The sequence below is a fragment of the Rhinolophus sinicus genome, linkage group LG15, assembly GCF_036562045.2.
Source record: "Rhinolophus sinicus isolate RSC01 linkage group LG15, ASM3656204v1, whole genome shotgun sequence".
NCBI lineage: Eukaryota > Metazoa > Chordata > Mammalia > Chiroptera > Rhinolophidae > Rhinolophus > Rhinolophus sinicus.
The window spans coordinates 13,653,530-13,664,356 of record NC_133764.1 but is presented as its reverse complement, the minus strand read 5'-3'; the positions used below and the strand labels follow the sequence as shown (position 1 = coordinate 13,664,356).

The following is a 10,827-nucleotide window of genomic DNA, read 5'->3' as shown; positions in this document are numbered from 1 at the left end:
TTATGGTATGTGAATTATATCTCAAAACAAAAATTCAGTGGGCCCAAACTGAATGCCTCATCTCCCCACAGAACTTGTTTCTCGGGTGCCTTTATCATGGAGGACAGTGCCCGCCCTCACACCCTCCCTTTCCTACATATCCACATTCTTTGGGTCCCTCCATCCCTCCCGTCCTCCTCCGCTTTCATCTAAGGACCCGGGGGTTTGTTGTAGGGAAACTGAGGGGAGCTGGGGCAGACGGTGGGGCAGCTCCAGCATAGGGCTGGGAGGACAGGTCCTGTGGCTGGTGGGACACAGGGTGTAACACAGGCCATTGGCAGGAGGTGACCAGGCCTGGCACGTGTTGTGGTGCAGAGCAGCCTTGCGGGGGTGGTCAAAACCTGATCCCAGGCCTGGGAGAGACTAAGTTCAGAGCTAGGGCCAAGTTCAGAGGTTAATCAACATGCAATCTACAGATAAGTCGGGTTGACAATTTGTGTTTTTCAATTTTTGAATGAGTCGCCAACCTCTGAAAACCAAAAGCTTCCTTTCACCCCTAGATTCCCATTTCCCATGGCTCTTGAGAAGTCAGAAACTCTGACCATGCTGGGCACATGTGCCCCTGCAGCAATGATGGGCAGAAGCTGAACAGTGGGCACTCCTGGTGCAGGGTCTGCCACGGTGATGACCTCTGTGTCCCATGCTCACTGCTTCTGCCTGAGCGTCATCCTCTCCTCTCATCACTGCTGCTTCTTCACAACTGTCCTGCCTCTAGCCTCCACCCCCACCCCAGCCCCTGCCTGCCCCAGGGCCTTCCCTTGTTAGATGCCCTTCTGTGGTCCCATCGCCTACAGAAGATAGCCCATGTTTCTCAGCCCGACGTTCAGAGGCCTGAGCCACTTAACGCTGCTTATCCCTCCACCTCCTTTCCCTCGGCTCCTTTCATGCTTCCCCAGTCTAGTCCTACTGACCCTTTTGCTGTTCCTTTTCTGCCCCAGGACCTTTGACCATACTCTGCTTTGTAGCAGGGGTGCCTGGACCAGGTGGGCATACAACCAGGCTCCACTAATCAGGGCATTCATTTCTTAGGCCACGGTGATTGGTTATGAGATGGGCACTTGACCCAACATAGGCCAATAAGAGTTGGACCTGGGAGTTTTGCTGGAACTCTGGAGAAAGAGACACGCTTGTGCCCTGGGGGTGGCTGAGCTGGTGGGATGTCAGCCTGTTGTTGCTGGTGGCCACTTTGCCACTATGAGGACATAGAACCTGCCTGAGAATGAAGCCTCCACAGGGGAAAGTAGAGCTGAGAAGAGGAGATCCTGGTTAGCTCCATTGGAGAATTGAAACAGGACCAACCTCAATGCCTCGTCTCCTAGATGAGAGTTACAACTTGCTTCTCCTGCGCCCTCATCAGGGAGGATCCAGCCAGGCCTGAAGCCCGCATTGATTTTTCAGTTACATAAACCAATCAATGTCCCCACTCTTCCTTTTAAATTCAGTTTGATCAGGTTTCCATCATTAGGAACCAAAGGCGCTCTGGCTAATTCATCCTCATCTTCTCCCTCTCCTGCTGTCCACCCTCTATTCCACCTCTGTCTCATGGAGCCCAACACAGCACTAGGTTGGAGAAGATGCTGTAGAAATGTCCCCAGATACATTTCCCAGCAATAATTTGTATCTGTCCGTATCCCTGGTTAGAGTGTGCTAAGAGAGCTCAGAAGCACATGATTTCAAGAGCTCTGTTGGGGCTCAGGAAAGGGGTGAGGACTGAGGTGAGAAGAGGCCGGGGCGGGGGGGGGATGGGCTGAAGGCCTTGTTCAAGGTTGGTTCCATCACTGTGTCCCCTCCTCCAGGAAGCCTTCCCAGGCTCCCCTTTCCAAGCAGCATTCACAAATCCCCTTAGGACCCTTCTGTGTGCTGCAGCTAGACCTTTCTCCTCCGCAGACCAGAGCCCCCCCAGGCAGGGACAGGTCTCAGCACACCCCTTGTATAGGCCTGCTAGATCATAGATGACAGTCATACTGCCTGCATACCTCCAGTTACGGAGAGTTCATCACTGCCCAGGAGACAGCTCTAACTACAAATTAATCACCAGAGTTTGAGCCAAAAAGAGTCTTTGTTCAGCCTGCCAGAGCCACCTGATCCTTCCACTTGCCCTGGACTTCCTGGAAGTGACAGATAGAAAACACAGCCTCAGTTCCCCTCCTCAGAGACTGTTCAGGTTCTCAGCATCTAAGCCTCTCTGCCTCTGTCTCAATAACTCTCTCTCTCCATTTCTAAGTCTCAAAGCCTCTCTCTTCATCTGAGTGGTTGTGCTCCAATGTCTGTCCCTCTGTCGAGTTCTGTTGCTATGGCCGCCCATCCCCCACCTGGGCTGTGCCTGGGGTCCGGGAGTCTGGCTCTTCTCCTATGCTCCCCTCTTTCCCCCTGCAACACCCACAGGACCAGACACTGATAGATAGGGGCCTTGGAAAGAGGTGTGTGTGTGTGTGCGGCGGGGGTTGGGGTGGGTGTGTAATTAAAGAAAGGCTGTCCTTCCTCAGTAAAGAGAAATTGTTGAGCCTTTGTGCAACGTCTTTAGAGGGGTTCCCCCCACCTCTGCTCCATGGAACAGTTGGGAAACTTAGGCCTGAGAGAGGGTGAGTCCAGGATGGTTTCCTTCTGCAGCTGTGGGCACTTAGCCGAGCGGTCAGTGCAGCTGTGGACAGTGGCCAGATGAGGGCGCCAGAGACAGCAGGAGTCAGAGCCTAAGCAGGCGAGCACGCCTCTGCCTCAGGGTATGATTGGGAGGTTTCGCGAGGACTCTGCCTTCTTCCATCCTCTGCTATGTAACTTGGGCAGTCAGTCCCCCTCCCTGAGTATGTTTCCCTCCCAGGATAGCAAGGCAACTTTGGAGCCACACAGCTGGATTCAAATCCTGGTCCAGCCTCTTTCTAGCTGTGAGATCGAGGCTAAATCACTCAGTGCCTCTGACCCTCACGGATGCTGAGGAAGCGACATCCATTTGGAAACTGAGTAGACTGTCTTGGGAGGGAGGACAGGAGGGGGGAGGTAGTGAGGTCCCCGTCACTGGAGGTATGTGTTCAGGACTGGATGTGGTTTGGGGCATATGATGCAGCTAGGGGTAGAGTGGGAAACTATCCCTTTCCCTCTGACAGTCTGTGACCAACACACAAGAGGGCGCTGGTGCTGCTCTCAGTGCTGACCTGAAAGGAGACAAAGGGAGCCGTAGAGGCCACAGTGAGGACACCATTCTCCCAGCCGCTGCAGGTGAGGGGTGAGCAGCCAACCTCTGTCTTCCCCAGACGGTCAGGAGAATGGGTAATGGTGGGCTTTTAGGCCTGTCCTGTGCCTGGCATCACATCATCAGTGTCCCATTCGGAAGGTTCTCAGAGCCCTTGTGAGAGGAAAAGGCAGAGCCGAGGCCCGGGGGTCAGAAGGCCTCAGTTCTCACCGGGACTTGGGCAGACTTGCTGTGTGACCTGGAAACCCCACTGCTCCTCTCTGAACCTCACAAGCTCAAATGACACTGCAGTTTGCAAAGGAGGAGGGAGGCAGAGGCCAAAATGTGTCAGAGGGCTGGGTCCTGGCACTGACTCCACCTGACCAGTGTCATCCCTGAGACCAGAATGACCTCCAACCTCTGCCTGACATGCCCCCATGAAGGCACCAAGTGTTCCAAATTTGAGGCCTTGGGGGCTAGCTGAAGCAGAGGGAAGGCAGTTTTGGGGGGACCCTGGGAGGACCAGGACTCTGTTCAGGCTCCAGTCAGCAGTCCCGGTTTGGTCCCACAGCAAAAATGGGGACATGGAGACCAGAAGCGCAGGGCCCGGCCCTCAGATTCACACAACAAAGTCAGGCTGGGACTGCCGGGTGCCCCCACACCCCCCGTCAGGGGCTGAGCCCCCCTCAGTGGCCTCCAGGAGCCCTCTGCAGAGTCACTGTGAGTGGACATGATGCCCCCCCCCATGCACACAGGGGCACATGCCTCAGACACCCAGCCACCTCAGCCACAAGGCATGCACATGTGGGCACCCAGCCCCAGGACGCACCCAGCAGCCACACTCACTGGGTACATGCTTAAACATATGAGGGCACATGTACCTACACAGAGCCCTGTGTATGACACACATGCATCCACATACCACACACACACACACACACACGTGTATTCGCACAGGCACACGAGTGTGCAAGCCCCTGCCAGGCCTGTCTTGCCTCCCATGACAGCCAGATTGATTTCAGGAAGATGGCCGTAGCATGGTCCCCAGGACAGACTGCAGGGGAGTCCCACCCTGCTTCTGCCCCTGCACTCCTCGGACAATGGGACAGGTCCCAAGGTGCCCTGAAAGGAGCTGTCATCCCTGAGACCAGAATGACTTCCAACCTCTGCCTGACATGCCCCCATGAAGGCAGCAAGTGTTCCAAATATGAGGGCTTCTCTGCTCCAGGGGTCTCCAATATCCCAGGATGTTTCTCATTTAGGCAGGGCAGGTGGGAGCAGGGCCTGTTAAATGGGCTGTGGCCTTTGTCTCTGGATACCGGCCTGGCTGGGCTGGGAGGGCAGAGATAGAGGGATGCTGACAGGGGTTCCTGGGGGGCCCTGGCCTCCAAAGCTACTCACCACTTGACGGAACCGTTAACATTGAGTCAGTTCCTCAGAACCCAGCGGTTTTGCCTCGTTTACCAGATGACCCAGGACAGAGCTTCCCCTCTCCGCCTCAGTGGCCCCCTCTTGACAGCGAGTTAGCAGGCTCCCATTCCTGCTCGATAGCACCATGGGTTGTCAGGAAGGAGGACAACCAATGGAGAGAAAGAGGGGCTCCCTGGGGTCATGGGAGGCATCCCAGAGCCTGGAGGACAGAGCCCGGGGGGCTGGCACAAGAGGGCAGCAGGGAGGGTCCCGGACTCACCCAACAACGTAGATCAGAACAACGAGCTGGATCAGGCGGAAGATGATGCCCACCTTTTTGTTGCGCACGAGCACCATTCGGGGAGTGTCATACTCAAAGAAGAAGGCAGCCAGCTCATCCTGGAGCCGCCGGGCCATGGTGGGCCAGGCGGGGGGCTGAGGGCTGAGCCAGGCGTCAACACCCACGTCTATAGCAGAACTTTTAGGGGTTTCCCAGGCCCTTAGGTAGGGCAGGGGCAGGGCCAGAGGTCAGGAGTCAGAGGTCAGTTGGAGGCACCTGGGTTGGGAGGGAGAATCCTTGGGTGATCAGAGCAGCTCTTGGCCCCTGGCAGGCAATGGACTGTGGGGCAGCTGCGCCTGTGGACAAATAAATTCCCAAAGATAGATGGGGGCGGGGCTGGTAGGCCACCCAGGCCCAGCCCCTCTGTCCCTCCTGGCTCCGCCTGAGCCCTGCTGGGCCTCCGGAAACAGGAGCTGTTGGCAGGAAACCACTGGCCACCATCACAAGGCAAAGATAAAGCTGTCAGCCCCCCCCCCCCCCATGAACCTGGCAGAACAGGGCTGGGGGCTCTGGCCAGGGCCTGGGTGGAGTGGCCTCAGGCCGGAGCCCTCCCCAAAACAGGGACCCATCCCCATATCCAAACATCCTCCCCACCCTACCTCTGCCCCCAGGTGGGGAGCTCAGCCCTTGGGGGTCTCCAGCCCGGAAGGCAGAGGAAAAGGGGCTGCTTCTGGTCCAGCTGCCTGACATTTCCCGAGCCCGTGTCTGGATCCCCACCCCTGTCCTTGTAGACCATCTTCTGTCCACCCACCCCCTGAGTCCACACCTGGCCTGTGCACATTCAACCTCAGCGTCAGGCTGGCCTCTCCATCCCCTGACCTCTCCTCTCCCACCATCTGTCCTGTCCCAGTCACACCTCCACCCAAACAAGCAGAGGGAGGCAGGTGGCCATACAAGGCAAGGGCCACCTGTGTTATACGCTATCATCAGGATCCCTGACACACAGCTGGGAAAGCCTGACATCAGGCAGCCTCCGTTACGGTCCCTGGCTCTGCCACTTGCTGCCTGTGGGGGCTTGGGTAAGTTGCCTGTCCTCTCTGAGCCTGCCTCCTTATCTGTGAAATGGGAATGATAATGGAAGTTTCCTCATAGGTAGAGGACCCGTGGAGATATGTCCTGACAACACTGAGGACAGAGAGCTTGAGACCACTTTAATGAGCTTGGGGTACAGCCCCTGTACAACCCTCAACCCCAACCCAGGCTTTGAACGCAGAGGTCCCCAGGATAGGGTCCCTGCTGGCTCCCAGAGCGTTTAGAGCTGGAGGCCTCCCTCAACCCCCTGCCTATTTTTGCAGATGAAGAAACTGGAGCTCAGAGAGAAGTGAGTTGCCTAAGCTCATCCTGGGATATACTGAAGGCCCCAGCTTGAAGCAGGAAGGCCACCCTGGCCAGCCCTTAGCCCAGGCTGGGTCCTCAGGGCTCCCTCTGAAGATGGGGGTTGAGGCTGAATGCCCTCAGAGTCCCAACTTTGCCCCAGTCCAAGCTGTACCATCCTGAAGGCTGATTGGAGTTTTCTTCCTGGCAGGTCTTTAGCTGGGAAATTGCTCTGGGCAGGGAGCCAGGCCCCCGGTTGGGAACCCCAACTGCCTGTCTGAGCAGAGCTGCTTTCTGGACAGCAACGGGCCCCCCAGAGGGCAGGTCCCCATGGCCCCATCCAGCACCCCAGGCCAGTCTCCCCGTCAAACAGATCAGCCTCATTCCATGCGGAGTTCCTGCCGATCTCAAGCTCAACGGTCTGTCTGACGCCACCTTCAATGGGGCCAGTAAGAACCACATCCTGGGCTTTTCTCAGGAAAACATCCAGAGATGCTGGGAGCCAGAGCTGTGGTGGCCACTTCCCCTTGGCCCTGTCTTGACCCCAGACAAAAGAGCCTGTCCCCTTCCCAGCTGACCCCACGGAACTTGGAATAGCAGGCCTCAGGACGTGAACTGCTTGCAGTGGGGAGCGGGGTGGATGCTGGCTCTGCGTCTGAGCCATCTCTGTGTCCCACTCCACCCACACTTTCCCGACATGCACACCACAGTCAGGAGGTCAGCAGGTGCTAAGTGAGGGCAGGAGAGGGGGAAAGGGGGAGGCAGGGAGGGAGGGGAGGAAGTCAGGCCGTCATTCTCCAATCTGTGTCTGTCCCCTTCATACCATCATCATGACCTCCTCCTTCTCCTCTTCCTCCAAGGAGCCAGGCTTACTGACGGACAGATGGACCAATGGACAGATGGGTTCCCTGGACTAAATTTAGCAGCACTGTAGAGAATGGAGGGTATGTGTGAGCATTTTGGAGGCCAGCCCAGGCATTCAAGGGGGGTCCTTAAGGGGGTGGGCACAGGCTCCAAAGAGCCTCCTTAGCCACTCAGACTTGCTTGGGGTACACGCGTGTGCTCCTGTTACAGCCTCAGCTCTGACCCTGACATTCAGAAAACAGACTGGCAAGGAGAACTGTCTCATTCCGGGTTGTTGTCACATCCAAAGCATGTCCCAAAGGAAAAGAAATAAACGCAATTACATTTCTCTTCCCAATTTTTTTGCTAATAACTCCACCAGAGTTAAGACGTGCACTGGTAGGGTCAGTGTCTCTTTCACCAGTTCTAAGGTGCATCTTTCCATCTGAGCCTGTGATTTCCTGCCCCTGGCTCCAACTCCAGCATCCCAGGGGCAGACACTTGTATTTATTCTAGGAATTGTGGGGAGCAGGGGTGGCCAGGGTAGGGGTCAGAGTTTACAGGGACACCCAGTGCTTTCACACTCAGCAGGTTTTCTTTAAAACAGCCCTCTGGGGTAAGTACTAGAATCCCCATTTTACAGATAAGGAAACCGAGGTTCTGGCAGTTGAGTGCCTTGCCCAAGGTCACTCTACAAGTAGTTCTCATGTGTGTTGGTGGCTGGGAAGGAGGCTCCCCAAAGTCTGAGAGCTTGGCCCAGAGCCCACCCTAAGGCTCCAGCACTTGATTGTCGCCAGATCTGCCTTATAAGCCCAAGGGCCGGGTAGCCGGCTTGCGTACTGGCCCGGGCCTTGTAGGGAGACAAGGCAGTGCTGCCAAGCTCTCGGCCCCAGGGCAGCCTCCTCTGTCTGGCTAAATTTAGTGCCTCTGTGGACTGTGGAGGCGGTCTGTGCCCATCCTGGAGGCCAGCCCGGGCCCTCAAGGGGGTCGGCACAGACTCCAGTGGGTCTCCTTAGCCACTCAGAGTTCCCAGGTTGCAAGGGTCAACCTCTGCCTGCAGAGTTCAGTCCAACACCCCCCGTACCATCTAGTGCTCCCTTGGTGTCCCAGGGACTCAATGCCGTGTAGCCCCTGACACTGGCTGGAGCAGGGCCCAGGGCCAGCGTAACACTGTCCAGGGGGAGCTGGGGAGTAGGCATCCATGGTGTGGCCGCAGCAGGGGTCTCCAGGGTGGGCTCCTCCCCACTGCCCCCATCTTGTCCTGTTTCTCCGGCCTCTTCTGTCCTCCAACGATGAGCCAGGACCGGCTGGAGCCCCTCTTCGAGTATCCCCGGCATCCCAAGCCCCTGGTTCTCCTCCTTTTGGGCTGTTTCTTCTTGGTCCTCAGCTTCTTGCTGCCCCCGGAATGTGGGGACTCCTTGGGCTGGCCTAGGTCCCCACCCCTCAGGCAGTGAGCACCCCTTAGGAGGCTCATGTCCTCCCCTCCTCCTGAGGCTGCTGAACCTCTACACCCACATGGCAGCAGTCTGCTCACCCACCTACTCTGGTTTGTTTTTTTTCCCTAAATCAAACTGTATTGAGGTATAATTTACGTACAATAAAACGTACACATTTTAGGTAATTGGACGAGCTTTGACAAATGCATGTGACTACAGCCCCCATCAGTCACCCACATTCCCTCCTGCTCCTCTGCTGTCAACCTTTCTTCAACCTCCGGTCCCTGGTGATCTGCTTTGTTGCTACAGATTTCTTTTGCCTTTTCTGGAACTTCATGGAGGTACACAGTATGTGCTCTCTGTCTGGCTTCTTTTACTCAGCATCAGGGTTTTCTTTTTTCTTTTTTTAAAAGATTTTATTGGGGAAGGGGAACAGGACTTTATTGAGGAACAGTGTGTACTTCCAGGACTTTTTTCCAAGTCAAGTTGTTGTCCTTTCAATCTTAGTTGTGGAGGGCGCAGCTCAGCTCCAGGTCCAGTTCCCGTTTCTAGGTGCAGGGGGCGCAGCCCACCATCCCTTGCGCCGGAGTCAAACCGGCAACCGTGTGGTTGAGAGGACGCGCTCCAACCAACTGAGCCATCCTGGAGCCCAGCCGCAGCTCAGCCCAAGGTGCCGTGTTCAATCCCAGTTGCCGGGGGCGCTGCCCACCATCCCCTGCAGGAATTGAGGAATTGAACTGGCAACCTTGTGGTCGAGAGCCCACTGACCCATGTGGGAATCGAACCGGCAGCCTTCGGAGTTAGGAACACGGAGCTCTAACCGCCTGAGCCACCGGGCCGGCCCCAGCATCATCCATGCTGCTGCATATATGGGCATGGTCCTTTTGATTGCCAAGTATTCTGTTCTATGGATACACCACTGTTTGTTTATTTGTCCTTCCCGTTGATGGACATTTGGATTGTTTCCAATTTGGGGCTATGATGAATAGAGGTGCTATGGATACTTGGGTTCAGATGTGTGGATGTAGGTCTTCACTTTGTTTTTGACCATTCATTTCTCCCAATGTGGCCCCAACAGGGTCCCACCTACCTAAGGGGTACTGCATGACAAGGTCCTGGCCTCCAGAGCGGGCAGGGGGAGGCCATGGGTGTTTTGGCAGCTGCCACCCCCAAGCCAGTGGGAAATGTGCCGGGGCTTGCCCTGGAATTCCCTCCAGCCCCTGGCGAGCGGTGGTGAGGTGTGAAACCTCTGTTTACCTTGGCCACTCCATCTTGGCCTGTCCGGCTCCATGCTGTGGGTTGGACAAAGCTAGACTCAAGCAGGCCTGGCCGTGAGTCCCAGCGGCTGCTGGGAGCCCCCGAGCCAGCCCGTCTCCTACACAAGCCGCTCGGGCCCACCTTAGCTCCATGCCCTGTCTGTACACCATGATGAGGCCAGCCAGAGAGTCAGATTCTCAGATGATATCGGGCTCCATCTGTAAAATAGAGCCCTAACCCCTGCCTGGCCCATCTCACGGAGCTGGTTGAGGACCCTGGAGATGAGCACTGTGCGTTATGCCCAAACCCTGACCCCACACCCCAGTACAACCTGGGAGCTCCTAAGGATGGGCCCTGTCTCCTCCGGTCACAGCTGGCTTCACGGATATGTGACCTATTCAGTCGGTTGGGGCCCTGCGCTTAGAAAGGCCCTGGGTTTGGTTTAATGCTCTGCTGTCACTATTACCAAATTCTTAAGTTTTGAACAAGCGGCTCCACATCCTCCTTTTGCACTGAGCCCCGCAAATTATGTGGTCAGTCCTGCTCCTAGTCCTATGGACAGGGCCTGCGTCCCCTTCCCCGGGCAGCTCATTAAAGGGTTAGGTACAGGACCTTCACGAGTAAGTCTTCCCTCCAGAGGGTAGCAAGGGGATGGGGGGACATGGCTAGTCCCTTCCCAGAGCTCCTGCTCCCAGGGGGCAGGACCACTGGGGCGAGTCAGTAGTTAATGTCAAGCAGCCTGGCCAAGGCCCCCTGGACAGTGTGGGCTGGAGGAAGCCTTGGGGAGTTAGGTACATTTGGGCTGGGCAAAAAGTGGGCATATTGGGGTTTGAGGAAGGGACAGAAATAGAGCAGGAGAGAAACTTTAGGGAGACATAGGACCCACAGAACAGCCAGGGCTGGGGGAGGGGGTCCCTCTGTGGGTTGCAAGGGGCCCGATATTCAGGCCACAGCATGAAGCCCTCCCAGCCTGTTTCCTCAGTGGTGACACGTGAATTGTACTGTGTAAAGGGCTTTGATAG

At 56.3% G+C, this 10,827-nt stretch overlaps 1 protein-coding gene across 1 annotated transcript in view; it reads right to left on the bottom strand.

Moving 5' to 3' along the window:
• LOC109453798 (sarcoplasmic/endoplasmic reticulum calcium ATPase 3) overlaps positions 1-10,827 on the bottom strand; it is a 54,937-nt gene that overhangs the window by 10,313 nt on the left and 33,797 nt on the right. The window contains 2 exon segments of the mRNA XM_074320853.1: positions 4,896-5,129; positions 5,131-5,251. Coding sequence (XP_074176954.1) covers positions 4,896-5,129; positions 5,131-5,251 — 355 coding nt within the window.